Source organism: Schistocerca americana, chromosome 2 (genome assembly GCF_021461395.2).
Source record: "Schistocerca americana isolate TAMUIC-IGC-003095 chromosome 2, iqSchAmer2.1, whole genome shotgun sequence".
NCBI classification, from domain to species: domain Eukaryota; kingdom Metazoa; phylum Arthropoda; class Insecta; order Orthoptera; family Acrididae; genus Schistocerca; species Schistocerca americana.
Genome location: NC_060120.1, coordinates 832809079 through 832825404, shown reverse-complemented (window position 1 = coordinate 832825404; position 16326 = coordinate 832809079). Strand labels below are relative to the sequence as shown.

The window sequence follows — 16326 nt, the reverse complement described above, 5'->3', positions numbered from 1 at the left end:
TTGGGGATCTCGGCTGTGTACAATGTATTTTCTGGGCCTTTCTCCAAGGGAAGTCCTTGGTTTTAGCTCTATTTCCTTCCGTTGATTGGGCTTAACATATAATCGCTTTTAACTTATTCTTAAAGGAAGAAAGTAGTAGTAGTTTGACTTACATAGATATTATTTACACAGAAGAAACAAAAGCATAAGGAGATAATTATTTAACATTTATAGAAAAATCGTAGCTGTGCATCCAGAAATTCCTGCAAGCTCCCACCACCCACAAAGCCACAAAACCCGCAGCTTACCATTTGATGGTGCATCACCACATGTCTGTTCGATTACCTAAATCTGCTTTTAAACAGAACTTCAGAGTATCAATGGCTACGGCTCTGCCCTGATTGATAATACACTATGAAAAGAGAAAATGTGTGAAATTCACTACTTCTGTACACTGGCCTACAGGAACCAGCCGGCAGTTACAAAAACTGTAGTCCCATGTCACATACCAGCAAAATTTCAGTTAACTTTGCAAAAAGGTTACAGTCACTCAATTACAGACCTGCATTTTATAATACCACAGCATATCAAAAATTTTATTCAAGAGAAATGACAACCTATATCCCTATGGCACAGAGCGGTGTGTGTAAAATCATGTGCAAGCAGTGTGGAAAAGTATATATTTGTCAGTCAGCCTTAGCCATGCCAATCAGATTATCTGAACATGAGAAAAGCTGGAGATTAAGAAAGAAAGATTCAATCTTACCACTCGTATAATGTAGAATATGAAGATTTTATGTCCTTAAAAAAAGCAGAAAGGTGACCCTACTGGAAAGGAAATCAACCAACTTAAGGCACAGAACACTAGTGTGGGTTCAGTTGCCTGAGACTGCAGTCATGTGAGCGAGTTGCGTTTGTGTGTGTGTGTGTGTGTGTGTGTGTGTGTGTGTGTGTGAGAGAGAGAGAGAGAGAGAGAGAGAGAGAGAGAGAGAGAGAGAGAGAGAGTCTTCTTGTTGTGCCTATCTGCGACTCAGCATCTCCACTATATGTTGAGTAGCATCTTTCCTTCTCATAATATTGACACAGAGTACTAGGTTAGTATAAAATTACCAAACTCAGTTGTATTTTCCGTGTAAATGGCAAATCATTTTATCTGTGTTTGCGACGTTCAATTGTCACCTGAAGATGGCCTAAGAAGCTGAAAGCTGATTCTCGACCAAATAAATATAATTTTGCAGAACATCAAGAAGTGTTCCTTTATTTGATTACAAAAAGAAAAATGTAGTCACAGGTTTACAAAATTAATGATATCAATGAAAAATTCAACACTTTCATTGATACATTAACCCATTTCTTTCAAATTGCTTTCCTGCTGAAAACTGTAACCATAAGGGGGAATTCTAGTACAAACAGCTGGATCACAAGGGGAATAAGGGTTTCTTGCCAGAAGGAAAAACTACTTCACGAAGTGTGTAAATCAGAAAATTCTCAATTGAAATACATGTGTTCTACAAAACATACTCCAAAATACTAAGAAATGTAGTAAGAGCAACAAAAATTAAGCATAACTAAAATACATTTCTAATTCAGATAATAAAGACAAGGCTATGTGGAGTGTTATAGAAAAAGAATCTGGTGAATACAGGTTATCCTGCAACAATATAACACTATCGCCAAAAAATAAAAAACTAACAATCCCCTTACAAGTACCAACAGTTTTAACAGTTTTTTTCCCACAGGTGTTGTTGATAATATCATACAATCTAGCTTACAAAACAGCACCCAAGACAATGAATACAAAATAAGTGCTTGTAGAGGGTCAGTGTACATCAGTTCCATCTCACAACATGAAGTAGCTAATGCAATTAAAGGACTAAAAAATTCCAACTCCGCGGGCATTGATGGTGTCCGTGCATGAATTTTAAAGAAGAGTGCATCAAACCTAACTGAAATAGTTGCACTTATGCGACTGCTTACTTCAGGCAGGTACTTTCCTAGATGTACTGAAATCATGTAAAGTCACTCGAGTGTATGAAAAACGTGATAAAGATAGTGTAAATAACTACAAACCCATCAAAATTTCGTCCTTCATTTCAAAAGTGATAGAAAAAGTGATGTAAGGCAATCTTATGAAATTTGTAAATAAAAACAACATCCTATGTAATGAACAACATGGATTCAGAAATAAGAGGTCAAGACAACTGCTATTCATGAGTTCATCAATTCCATATTAAGCCTAATGGACAAGAAAAAGAAGTCGATAGTAGTATTTATTGACTCGTCATAAGCTTTTGATGAGGTGGGCTATAAAATTCTGCCGTCAAAGCTTGAAAATATAATAGCTGAGGTCTGTCCAACAACTGGATCAATTCCTTCCTGAGCAATTGTATGCAGGCAGTGTGCATCAAGCACACAAATATCCATCTCAAAATTGTATCTGAACACTTATCAGACTATAAACAAATTAAATATTGTGTACGCCAAGGATCACTAATGGGACCTCTTGTGTTCCTTCTGTATATTAATGATCACAGCTTAAATGTGGATGTACATAAAATAATCATATTTGCAACAATTCTACTAAAAGGAGACAGCAAAGATCAATTACAGCAACCAGTAAACACTGTCACAAAACAACTTAGCAGCTGGGCACTGAATAATCAATTTGTAATAAACAGTAAAAAAAAACATAGCACTAAAATTCCACAATGCTCCAAACAAGGTCATATTTATCCCATTGGTCACTATCTAGACAAACTAGTTGTAACAGTACTGAAAGCAAATTCCTAGGGCTTTAGCTGCAGAGCTATGTAAAATGGAATAAGCATATTAAATACCTTAATGCAGAACAGAGCATGACATTTTACCTTCTTTGCTCACAAAAATTGTGCTGTAGTGAGAAAACAGTAATGAATGCATATCATGTCTACTTCCATTCTTGCCTTAAATATGGAGTCACTTTCTGGAAAAAATCTAAAACAGCTAATAGCACTTTCAAACCACAGAAAAGGGCCATTAGAATCTGTTAGGATGCGAACCTAGAGACTCTTGCGAACCTCTGTTTAATATATCTGGTATTCCTCCGTTACCGTGTGTACACATTATGGAAACCTTGTTGTTTTGGTCTTCAGTCCACAGACTCTTTTTGATGCAGCTGTCCATGCTACTGTATCCTGTGTAAGTATCTTCATCTCCGAATAATTACTGCAGCCTACATCCTTCTGAATCTGCTTAGTGTATTCATGTCTTGGTCTCTCTCTATGATTTTTAATCTCCTTCCCCCCCCCCCCCCCCACCTCCCACCTCCACCCCCCCCCCCCCCCACTACTAAACTGGTCATCCCTTGATGACTCAGAATGTGTCCTACCAACTGATCCCTTTATCTAGTCAAGTTATGCCCAATTCTATTCAGTACCACCTCATTAGTTATGTAATCTACCCATCTAATCTTCCACATTATTCTGTATCAGCACATTTCGAAAGCTTCTATTCTCTTCTTGTCTAAACTATTTATCGTCCGTGTTTAACTTCCATACAAGGCTACACTCCAAACAAATATTGTCAGAAAAGACTTCTCGGCACTGAAATCTATACTTGATGTTAACAAATTTCTCTTCTTCAGAAACACTTACCTTTCCATAGCCAGTCTACATTTTATACCCTCCCTACTTTGACAATCATCAGTTATTTTGCTTCCCAAACAATAAAACTCATTTACTACTTTAAATGTCTCATTCCCTAATCTAATTCCCTCAGCATTACCTGATTTAATTCAACTACATTCCATTATCCTCATTTTGTGTTTGTTGATGTTCATATTTTTTTAAAAATTTTTTATTGCTGGTTGCTCAATATACGGATGAATAACATCGGGGATAGGCTACGACCCTGTCTCAATCCCTTCTCAACCACTTTTTGTGTCCCTCAACTCCTATAACTGCCATCCGGTTTCTGTACAAATTGTAAATAACCTTTCACTCCCTGTATTTTACCCCTGCCACCTTCAGAATTTGAAAGAGAGCAATCCAGTCAACATTGTCAAAAGCTGTCTCTAAGTCTACAAATCCTTGAAATGTAGGTTTGCCTTTCCTTACCCTATCTTGTAAGATAAGTCGTAGGGTCAGTATTGCCTCAAATATTTCAACATTTCTATGGAATCCAAACTGATCTTCCCCGAGGTCGGCTTCTACCAGTTTTTCCATTCATCTGTAAAGAATACACGTTAGTATTTTCCAACCGGCACTTATTAAACTCATAGTTCGGTAATTTTCACATCTGTCAACACCTACGTTCTTTGGGATTGGAATTATTATATTCGGCTTGAAGTCTGAGGGTATTTCGCCTGTCTCATACATCTTGCTCACTAGATGGTAATTTTTATTAGGCCTGGCTCTCCCAAGGCTATCAGTAGTTCTAATGGAATGTTGTCTACTCCTGGGGCATTTTTTTGATTTAGGTCTTTCAGTGCTCTGTCAAATTCTTCATGCATTATCATATCTCCCATTTCATCTTCATCTATGTCCTCTTCCATTTCCATAATATTGCCCTCAAGTATGTTGACCTTGTATAGACCCTCTGTATACTCCTTCCCTCTTTCTGCTTTACCTTCTGCGCTTAGGACTGGTTTTCCATCTGAGCTCTTGATATTCATACATGTGGTTCTCTTTCCTCCAAAGGTCTCTTTAATTTTCCTGTAGGCAGTGTCTATCTTACCCATAGTGATACATTCTTATATTTGACCTCTAGCCATCCCTGCTTAGCCATTTTGCACTTCCTGTCAATCTCATTTTTGAGACGTTTGTATTCCTTTTTGCCTGCTTCATTTACTGCATTTTTATATTTTCTGCTTTCATCTGTTAAGTACAATTCTTTTCTGTTACCCAAGGATTTCTACTAGCCCTCGTCTTTTTATGTACTTGAGCCTCTGCTGCCTCTGCTACCCAGTGTGAAAACGTAACAGTTATTACTGAGGTCAAAACCTTTGGAAAATATCTAGTCATATTTACAGCACCACTACTTTTACTACATTGAAGAATATTTAAATTTATGAAACGTGTTATATAAATAATTAATGTGTGAAGTGTTTTATTGCAGCCTTAAATAAGTATGTCTAGAAATCATTTTTGGAGATATACTTATAACGTGACTTGTCCAGTGTATTATGCAAAAGATGCTTGTTTACACAGTAAGGCCAACAAATACAATACAATACAATATACATTTTGCCTCTTGGAAGGTAAGTTTTAGCCAAGATTCTGTGATCATACAATGGCACACAGTCACTACTCAATATGTAATGTACAGTCAGTATACTCATTTCCACAAGATAACATTAAAGGTTTCCCAGCTGGGTGAATGATTTACCTTTAAAACAGATAATGTGATAGAGCTACATAGTACACTATCATTGAATTATTTCTTTACTAGCCTTAGGTTTGTAGGAGTGGTAGAATTTTTTTGGTTAACCATCCTTCATGTTCGTTAAAAACTGAACAATATATGTAGGATTGGAAGAATCACACATAAGACTACCAGCTCTTCGACATGTGTGCTTTTCCACAGTGATAGATTTGATTTCTCATTAGCTCCTCCTCCTCTTCCTCCTCCTCCTCCTTCCCCTTCCTAGCTGCACTGTCAGTTATGGGCACTGGCCTGCTCTAAGACATCATTCCATTCAACCCTGCCTAGCGTCTTGCATCTTCATCCTCTGACACCAATAATTTTTAGACCTTATTGTACATTATCGATGAATCAAAGTGTTTGTTATCCCCTGCTTCTTTGTCCCCGTAGGATTGTAGCAGCACTTTTTGGGGTTTGGGGGGGGGGGGGGGTTTCTCATGTTTCATACAAAAAATATTGTGTGACCCATTTCAAGCAGTTTATTTTAATGAACTTTATTATTTCAAGATTTTTGTGTTCAAAACTATACTGTCCATATCACTCTCTGTCTTCACTAGTCACCCCCATAGATTTTATGTAAAACTTTCCAGTCAAAACAATATAAAAGCTCTTCACATTGTTGCATCAATGTCCAGGTTTTTAAGAAGTATATTTTAATACTGTATGTATGTTTTATATAGTTGACACTTTGTTCTCCTGGACAGATTCATGGACTTCGGTTCTGTTGCCAGTCCATAATAACATTTATTAGCTAAGTGGATGTGTTGCTATATTTCCTCATTTATACGGTTCTGTGATGCTAACAGTATTCCTAGAGAAATGCACACTAACTGATTCTATTTGTGCCTGGTCAATTTCTACTTCATATTTAGTTGTCATTGTACTGTTTGATTTTATTGATGTTCACTTCGTCTCATTTCTGTTGCTGCTGCTACCAATGCCCCCGTATTTTCTTTAGCAGCTACTTCCGTTCTTGCAGTAATATCCACGTCATCTGCATACCATATTTACTCGAATTTAAGCCGCACTCAGATCTAAGCCGCACCTGAAAAATGAGACTTGAAATCGAGGGAAAAAAAATTTTCCCGGATCTAAGCCGCACCTTAAATCTGAGACTCGAAATTCAAGGGGAGAGAAAAGTTTAGGCAGCACCTCCAAATCGAAACAAAGTTGGTCCATTGTAATATGAGACACAATTTAGGTCGAATGAATGACGATACAGCTATAGTAGTTTGGTTCGAGTCGTAGGCTTAGCAGTTAAACTTTACCAGGTAGCCGCTGCTATGCGTCAGGCGCTCCGTCTGTATTTATACGGGTACCCTTCCTTTTTCACATGCTTCGTCTGATTTGAATTGATTGCTTATTTTTCTTTGATCTGATAAGTGCCATTCTCTTTGTTATAGTTGTTTACGTCACTCAAAGCTGAAAATGCATTACTGTACTGTGTCATGCATTGTTTGTCGCATTCTGATAATGAGTGTTTACGACCTGTCGCCGCTCGCGGCATGGCTTGCTTTTGTGCGCCCTACCACCGCTTACAATTTTTTTTAAAAAAAGAGAGAGAGAGAGAGAGAGGAATCGGCTCACTTGCGAAACAATGTCAAGAGACTGCTATTTGTTGTTACTTACACTACTGCTTTCTTTGATAATGATCAACAAGAACCAAATAATGGACTGCGTATGATAGAAGATGATCTGAACGAGAGTTTAGCGATAAATTTTCTCCGTTTGATAATCTTTGCAGACGCCTATTTAGAACATTACATTCTGCACAGAAATTAGTCATCTTAGATTTAAAAATGTAATCAATTGCTGTGCTTCATTTCTGACTGTATCACTATTCGGCACAAGAATAATACGAATATAAACATGACATGATATGTATATTCTTCCGCGTTTGCTACTGCTGCACTCTAGTTTCATAGTTTACTAGGCAGACAGGGTTTAAATGAGATAGCAGCAAACGTGAAAGAATACATGGCAAAATGTTTATATTCGTATTATTATTATGGTGAAGAGAATACTGCATGTGATTCACAATTCATACAAGTTCCTATTAGCAACCATCTCTTCTCACAGGTAGGAATAAATTCAGAACGCAGAGTTGGCCATACTGACAAACATCCCAAACAGTCTTGTCAGTCGAATTTTCGTAGAACATTGAAATGCTGCTACATTCGAAGATGAACAATACGGAATTTGTATTTACTTCATTGGATAATGTATGAAAAGGCAGTGGTCGAAACTCAGGGCGGAGGAAGAAAGCTCGTCTTCCACCTTTTTTTTTTTAATTTATTTACTGACGCAGAGGTTTTGGTGCCAGTATTTATCTTTGTGCCTGCGAAGCGCTACATATATTCGACGACAGAAGTTAGTTGTGGTGGCACCTACCAACATTTTTCAGAACCTCCGCTTTGCACTCGATTCTAAGCCGCAGGCGGTTTTTGGATAAGTGCGACTTAGATTCGAGTAAATACAGTAGGTCAATACCTGCACCAATCCATTGAATATATTGCTGTAATGTTGATTTGCCCCCCCCCCCCCCCTCACCCCCCTCCATGAACCATGGACCTTGCCTTTGGTGGGGAGGCTTGCGTGTCTCGGCGATACAGATAGTCGTACCGTAGGTGCAACCACAACGGAGGGGTATCTGTTGAGAGGCCAGACAAACGTGTGGTTCCTGAAGAGGGGCAGCAGCGTTTTCAGTAGTTGGAGGGGCAAAAGTCTGGATGATTGACTGATCTGGCATTGTAACACCAACCAAAATGGCTTTGCTGTGCTGGTACTACGAGCGGTTGAAAGCAAGGGGAAACTACACCCATAACTTTTCCCGAGGGTTTGCAGCTTTACTGTATGGTTAAATGATGATGGCGTCCTCTTGGATAAAATATTCCGGAGGTAAAATAGTCCCCCATTCGGATCTCCGGGCGGGGACTACTCAAGAGGACGTCGTTATCAGGAGAATGGATCTTCGGGCGGGGACTACTCAAGAGGACGTCGTTATCAGGAGAAAGAAAACTGGGATTCTATGGATCGGAGCATGGAATGTCAGATCCCTTAATCGGGCAGGTAGGTTAGAAAATTTAAAAAGGGAAATGGATAGGTTAAAGTTAGGTATAGTGGGAATTAGTGAAGTTCGGTGGCAGGAGGAACAAGACTTTTGGTCAGGTGAATACGGGGTTATAAATACAAAATCAAATAGGGATAATGCAGGAGTAGGTTTAATAATGAATAAAAAGAAAGGAATGTGAGTACACTACTACAAACAGCACAGTGAACACATTATTGTGGCCAAGATAGACACAAAGCCCACGCCTACTACAGTGGTACAAGTTTATATGCCAACTAGCTCTGCAGATGACGAAGAAATTGATGAAATGTATGATGAGATAAAAGAAATTATTCAGATAGTGAAGGGAGATGAAAACTTAATAGTCATGAGTGAGTGGAATTCGATAGTAGGAAAAGGGAGAGAAGGAAACGTAGTGGGTGAATATGGATTGGGGGTGAGAAATGGAAGAGGAAGCCGCCTGGTAGAATTTTGCACAGAGCATAACTTAATTATAGCTAACAGTTGGTTTAAGAATCATAAAAGAAGGTTGTATACATGGAAGAAGCCTGGAGATACTAGGAGGTATCAGATAGATTATATAATGGTAAGACAGAGATTTAGGTACCAGGTTTTAAATTGTAAGACATTTCCATGGGCAGATGTGGACCCTGACCACAATCTATTGGTTATGAACTTCAGATTAAAACTGAAGGAACTGCAAAAAGGTGGGAATTTAAGGAGATGGGACCTGGATAAACTGACTAAACCAGAGGTTGTACAGAGTTTCAGGGAGAGCATAAAGGAACAATTGACAGGAATGGGGGAAAGAAATACAGTAGAGGAAGAATGTGTAGCTTTGAGGGATGAAATAGTGAAGGCAGCAGAGGATCAAGTAGGTAAAAAGACGAGAGCTAGCAGAAATCCTTGGGTAACAGAAGTAGTGTTGAATTTAATTGATGAAAGGAGAAAAAATAAAAATGCAGTAAATGAAGCAGGCAAAAAGGAATACAAACGTCTCAAAAATGATACCGACAGGAAGTGCAGAATGGCTAAGCTGGAGTGGCTAGAGGACAAATGTAAGGATGTCAAGGCTGATTTCACTAGGGGTAAGGAGGCCTTTGGAGAAAAGACAACCACTTGTATGAATATCGAGAGCTCAGATGGAAACCCACTTCTAAGCAAAGAAGGGAAAGCAGAAAGGTGGAAGGAGTATATAGAGGGTCTATACAAGGGTGATGCTCTTGAGGACAATATTATGTGTGGTGTCACCGCCAGACACCACACTTACTAGGTGGTAGCCTTTAAATCGGCCGCGGTCCGCTAGTATACGTCGGACCCGCGTGTCGCCACTCTCAGTAATTGCAGACCGAGCGCCGCCACACGGCAGGTCTAGAGAGACTTACTAGCATTCGCCCCAGTTGTACAGCCGACTTTGCTAGCGACGCCACACTGACAAATACGCTCTCATTTGCCGAGACGATAGTTAGCATAGCCTTCCACTAAGTCAATTGCTACGACCTAGCAAGGCGCCATCACCAAGTTATATTGAGATGATAATACTGTATCAACAAGACCAGTGTTCACCAATTGTGGATTAAAGTTAAGTATTCCAGAAGCTATGTACTTTTCTTTATAGCATTCATTACGTATCCTGTTTCAGACCTCACGCCAGCCTGCATGAGTTTAAGCGCGTGCCTTTCAGCTTCCTCTCATTGTGTCTAGGCTGTCTTGTCTAGACACAACATTATGGAAATGGTAGAGGATGTAGATGAAGATGATATGGGAGATATGATACTGCGTGATAGAGCACTGAAAGACAGAAGTCGAAACAATGCCCCAGAAGTAGACAACATTCCATTAGAACTACTGACAGCTTGGGAGAGCCAGGCCTAACAAAACTCTACCATCTAGTGAGCAAGATGTATGAGACAGGCGAAATACCCTCAGTCTTCAAGAAGAATATAATAATTCCCATCCCAAAGAAAGCAGGTGTTGACAGATGTGAAAATTACCGAACTATCAGTTGAATAAGTCATGGTTGGAAAATACTAACGTGTATTCTTTACAGATTAATGGAAAAACTGGTAGAAGCCGACCTCGGGGAAGATCAGTTTGGATTCCATAGAGATGTTGGAACACGGGAGGCAATACTGACCCTACGACATATCTTAGAAAATAGATTAAGGAAAGGCAAACCTACGTTTCTAGCATTTGTAGACTTAGAGAAAGCTTTTGACAATGTTGTCTGGAATACTCTTTTTCAAATTGTGAAGGTGACAGGGGTCAAATACAGGGAGCAAAAGGCTATTTACAATTTGTACAGAAACCAGATGGCAGTTATAAGAGTTGAGGGACATGAAAGGGAAGCAGTGGTTGGGAAGGGAGTGAGACAGGGTTGTAGCCTATCCACGGTGTTATTCAGTCTGTATATTGAGTAAGCAGTAAAGTAAACAAAAGTAAAATTCAGAGTAGGTATTAAAATCCATGGAGAAGAAATAAAAACTTTGAGGTTTGCTGATGACATTGTAATTCTGTCAGAGACAGAAAAGGACTTGGAAGAGCAGTTCAACAGAATGTACAGTGTCTTAAAAGGAGAATATAAGATGAACATCAATAAAAACAAAATGAGGATAATGTAATGTAGTCGAATTAAGTCATGTGATGCTGAGGGAATTATATTAGGAAATGAGACACTTAAAATAGTAAAGGAGTTTTATTGTTTGGGGAGAAAAATAACTGATGATGGTCGAAGTAGAGAGGATATAAAATGTAGACTGGCAATGGCAAGGAAAGCATTTCTGAAGAAGAGAAATTTGTTAACATCGAGTATAGGTTTAAGTGTTAGGAAGTCGTTTCTGAAAGTATTTGTATGGAGTGTAGCCATGTACGGAAGTGAAACATGGACGATAAATAATTTGGACAAGAAGAGAATAGAAGTTTTCGAAATGTGTTGCTACAGAAGAATGCTGAAGATTAGATGGGTAGATCACATAACTAATGAGGAGGTATTGAATAGGGTTGGGGAGAAGAGGTGTTTGTGGCACAACTTGACTAGAAGAAGGGATCGGTTGGTAGTACATGTTCTGAGGCATCAAGGGATTACCAATTTAGTATTGGAGGGCAGCATGGAAGGTAAAAATTGTAGAGGGAGACAAAGAGAAGAATACACGAAGCAGATTCAGAAGGATGTAGTTTGCATTAGGTACTGGGAGATGAAGCAGCTTGCACAGGATAGAGTAGCATGGAGAGCTGCATCAAACCTGTCTCAGGACTGAAGACCACAACAACAACAACAACAACAACAACAATGTTGATTTGAGTCAATCTTATTATTTTCTTTAGAACGGTATTAAAAAGCACACATGAGAGTGCATTCCACTGCCCCAGTCAACAGTTAGCCTAAAAAGTTGCCATTAAATTTCATTGTATTTGCACTTTATATTCTACTGTTTTCATAGTTTGACTTAATGGGGTGTATTAACTGTTTTGGCGTGCCAGGTTCATTCATGGTTTCAATAAGCATTTTCTTTTTATGGTATAATATGATGCTGCAAAATCTGCAAGTACGTGATGTGTTTCAATATTGTATCCTCTCCTTCCTTCCCGTATTTGCCTCACCGTGGGTATTTGGTCAATAGTTGATTTGCAAGAGCTAAAGCCTGCTTGGTATCTCCAGATTACTTTTCTTGCAGCAGGTTTTACATGGGTACAAAGCAGGAAGGAGGATATTTTGTACATTAAGCTTAATAAAGTAATTCTTCGATAGTTTTTGCATTCCAAGATGTCCGCTTTATTATATACATCACGTATTACTCCCATTTTCCAATCATTTGGGATGACTTTTTGTGTCCAGATATCTGAGATCAGTGTACACAGTTATTTAACTGTGAGGGTGATATGGAAAGTAACTGCCATTCTAGCATGGCATTTGTATTGGTGCACAGAGTGCTGCCATTTCCACATTCACTGTTTCTCTGAGTCAGTAAGCTTCCAGTTGCAAAAAAATGAACCTCTTTCTTCCACACATACGCTGGTCCTAACCTGGAAACAAGAGTACTGCAATAAAAAAGACCACGAAATGTGAGCAGAAATAAGATTTCTTTCACTGCAGAACATTTTAGCAGCAGACATTCATCAGTGTTTGCTGTGTGTGATGCAAGTGTAATAAGTGAAGGTGTTGTGTGACAATGGGTTCAATTTTTTACAAGTGGTAGAATAAACATTCATGGTAAAGAGAGTAAAGATTTTGTCAAGAAAATTAATGAAACAGTTCATGAAAATCAAAGATTCTTGATCTCTGAACTTCCTGAACACTTCATGCATATTTCACTTACAGTTTTGTTCAAAGTCATTAGTAATAACAGAGACTACCAAAGTTGTGTGCTTGGTGAGTACTGAAATTGCTCACTGAGGTCCACAGAACCAAACAAATGGGCTCTGCCCTAGATTTCCTTTCATTCTGTGACATGGAAGGAAACGGATTTCATCTCTTCACTCACAAGAAGAAGTGGCTTGCATCGCAGCACTTTGATGATGACAACAAATTTCAAAACACTGTGAAAGACTGCCTATGCTCCCAGGCATCTAAATTTTATGAAGAAGAAATTTATAAATTAGTGAACTCCATGACATATGCTTAAATTTCAATGGTGACTGTGTTGGAATAGAGATAAAGCTGTAGTTTCAAGATGTATATATACACCCCACCTCCCTTGCAACCTTTTCATTTACAACTATATGGAAGTTGCTTTCTAAAATGCCCCCATAGATGATCTCCACCACATTTAATATGCTCAGCTGACAGGTTGCCATTGCCAGGTGACTTATTGTCAGCTAGTTTCTTAATTGCTTGTTGAATTTCTTAGATTGAGGGCATCCAATTTTCTTCTTTTTCCAACAGTTGGTTTACAGTTAGTTTCTGTGCTTCAGAATTCTCTTGAGTGTAGCAATTCCTTAAAATACTCTGTCCGACATTGTAACAATCCCTCCTGTAAAGCTATTAATTCTCCATTTTTCCTTCTACATCTTGTTTTTGGTTGATGGCTGCTTCTAAGGCTATTGACCTTTCTGTAGAATTTCTTGTTTTATTAACATTATTCAGTATCCTGCAACTGCCTTTCAAAAAAGCTTCTTTCTTTTACTTTAAGGTTTCACTTTTCTCGCACTCTTAATCATAACATTGGTTTCTTCTGGTCTGTTGTTCTATACGAATCACTTCCTCTGCAGCAGTCTATATTTCGTTCCTGATTTCGTACCATTGGCCATGGATGATATGAGTATAGTTGTGAAGGATTCCTGTTAATCTATTTTCCAAATTATTCACAGCCTTCCCTGGGTCCGTAAGTTCTGAGATATTATACTTCCTTTGTGTTTCTCCTTTAACTTGAACACTGGAGCAAGCTTACCAACAGTGTCCAGAATACAAATATAAATGGTGACAAGAGATCCGAATGCTAAGTTAGGGCAGGAGTGGGTCTTTCCCCCTACCTGTAGTAAACACAGCCTGCATAAAGAGAGTAGTAACACCTGATAAATTTTGCAGTGTAACTTAACAAGGCAGTGTCCAACATGTGGTTCCAACACAAGAACATGTGTAAAATGGCTTTGGTGTCATCAGATAACAATACTTGGAACAAATTGATCATATGTTAATAGATATTAGACAAGGCTCTGATGTACTGGATTGCTGCTGTTTCTGAGGTCAAAAATGGACTCAGATCACTACCTCCTCATACTAAAAGTAAGAGGGACAATTTAGAACGCACATTAGCACCCACACATGGAGATATATACATATGAGGTGCTGAGAACCATAAGGGCCTAAAGCAGATGGTTTTTGAGCCCACATATAAGTGAATATTAGAGAAACTGATAAGACAGACCATAAGATCAACAGATATCAGGAACATGAATAAATGCTACAATTTCACAATCTGTGATGATGTATTGTAGCCCTTATGGTCCTCAGCACATTGTATCATTGTTACTAACCTGATTGGCAACATAGAATTACATTTATTAGTCGAGTAAGGAAGCAGTTAAGAAACTAATCATAACTCGTATGAGTAGCTTTCCATATAAATAGAAATCAAAGGCATTTCTGTTGTGTCAGTTAACCAGTTTATTTCCTGATTACTACAGAATATTGATTGGTGTGATATACCATGTGTAGCAGACAGTAATATTAAAGCTTTACTTGAAAAGTATTTACAATTTTTTTTTAATTATAGTATGGTACAACATTTTTTCATGTAATTTTATTTTCTTTATAGGAACGCCATCCCACATTGATTGTAGAACTACAAACAATAGACGACGGAAAACTAATATATGAAAAATTATTAGAGACTGGACTTTTGAAAAGAACTGGCAGCGATTCAAAAACAATAACTTTAAACTTTGAAAATAAAGACTGATATGTGTGTTAATGATTTGGGTGATTGTCTTTGTTAGTCACTGAAAGGATAGGTTTTTCACTTTGTCTTATTTATTTCAGACCATACAGATATCATGAAAAGACTTAAATATTATTTTGTTGCATTTTTAAGGGTATTACTTTGTTCATTTTTTATTTGACTTTCCAGTGTGAAAACAGTATTTTTATTTTTAAGTGACATTCCAGTTTCTTATTTAGCTAAAATTATTTCAGCAGTTTATTGTGTCTTTTGTGTGCTATTTCGTGATATAGAAATAAATGTTTTGTATTGCCGTTTATTTGTTGTGTGTGTTACAGTTGACACTACTTCTTATCCTTGACTTCCCTGGAACCAAAGCATTTTAAGTTACAAAAAGTAATAAAGAAGAGAAGTTTTTCATAACTGTGTACAAATCAAAACATACGTCTATTCTAAACTGGAATTTAAAAATTCAAGGTATAAGTAGAAAGGATTTTGCTTCCCAGTCCAGCAAACAGTTTTAGTCTGCCAGGAACTTTCATACCAGCGTGCATGACACTGCAGAGTGAAAATTTCATTTCGGACACTGCTGAAAATTGACAGATGTATTATGAAATGTATTCGCAAATTGTGAATGAAAATATACAACAGCTATATGATTTACTAGTAACATATGGAAATTTGTGCTGTATCGGGACTCAAACCCAAATTTTGTGCCTTATGCGTGCATTTGCTTTAACTACGGCAGCTATCCAAGCACATGTCATGGCCACATCCTATCTATCATATGTCCTAGTGTCTGTGTCACACACTAATTGTGTGATCCCCCCAGAGGGAAAGATATTTTATTCATCAGATTGCCTTATTATGGCATGAAATACAGTTGGGCAGTGTCAAACAGACAGTACATCAAACAGAATAACTCCATTAGAGACCCAAAAGACAGTTGCCTTGACTTTACCAGCTGAGGGTGAGACCTTGAATTTCTGCAGAGGAGGAGAGGTGGTGTGATGCCAGTCCACAGATTGCTGTTTTGTTTCTGGTTCGAAGTGATGAATCCATGTTTCCTTGCCCGTGATGATGATCGACAAAAAATTGTCATGATCAACCTCATAATGTGTAATTAATTATGTACAGTTGGTCCTTTGTTACTCTTCATGGTCTTCCGTTAGGTGGCGAGAAACCTAGTGGGCACATGCCTTTGAACATCCCAACTGGTGGAGGAGTTTGTTAGTACTACTAACAGAGACATCTGGTTGTGCAGAGAGATGTTTGATTGTGATCTGTCAATCATCTCAAATAAAAGTGTGTGCACATTCCACCATTGCAGGAGTCATGGCTGTGTGTGGTCGGATGGCTCTCAGAGATCAGGCCTTGTTGCAATAATGACAGAGGCCTCACTCGATGAGTCACCATTCTTTTGTTTACGGCCAGGTCTCCGTAGAGATTCTGCAAGCAATACTCTAGTCTTTCACCAAAAGAAACCAAATGACAGCTCTC

General features: G+C 38.3%; 1 protein-coding gene across 3 annotated transcripts in view; it reads left to right on the top strand.

Moving 5' to 3' along the window:
• LOC124595488 (RING finger protein 17) overlaps positions 1-15097 on the top strand; it is a 485726-nt gene extending 470629 nt beyond the window's left edge. For 2 of the 3 annotated variants that reach the window (XM_047134251.1, XM_047134250.1), the window contains exon 32: positions 14704-15097. In XM_047134251.1, the coding sequence (XP_046990207.1) occupies positions 14704-14847 (144 nt within the window). In that variant the 3' untranslated portion in view covers positions 14848-15097. The remainder of the gene's footprint in view (positions 1-14703) is intronic. The other variant, XM_047134249.1, reaches the window with a different exon arrangement.
• Positions 15098-16326: the final 1229 nt, after the last annotated feature.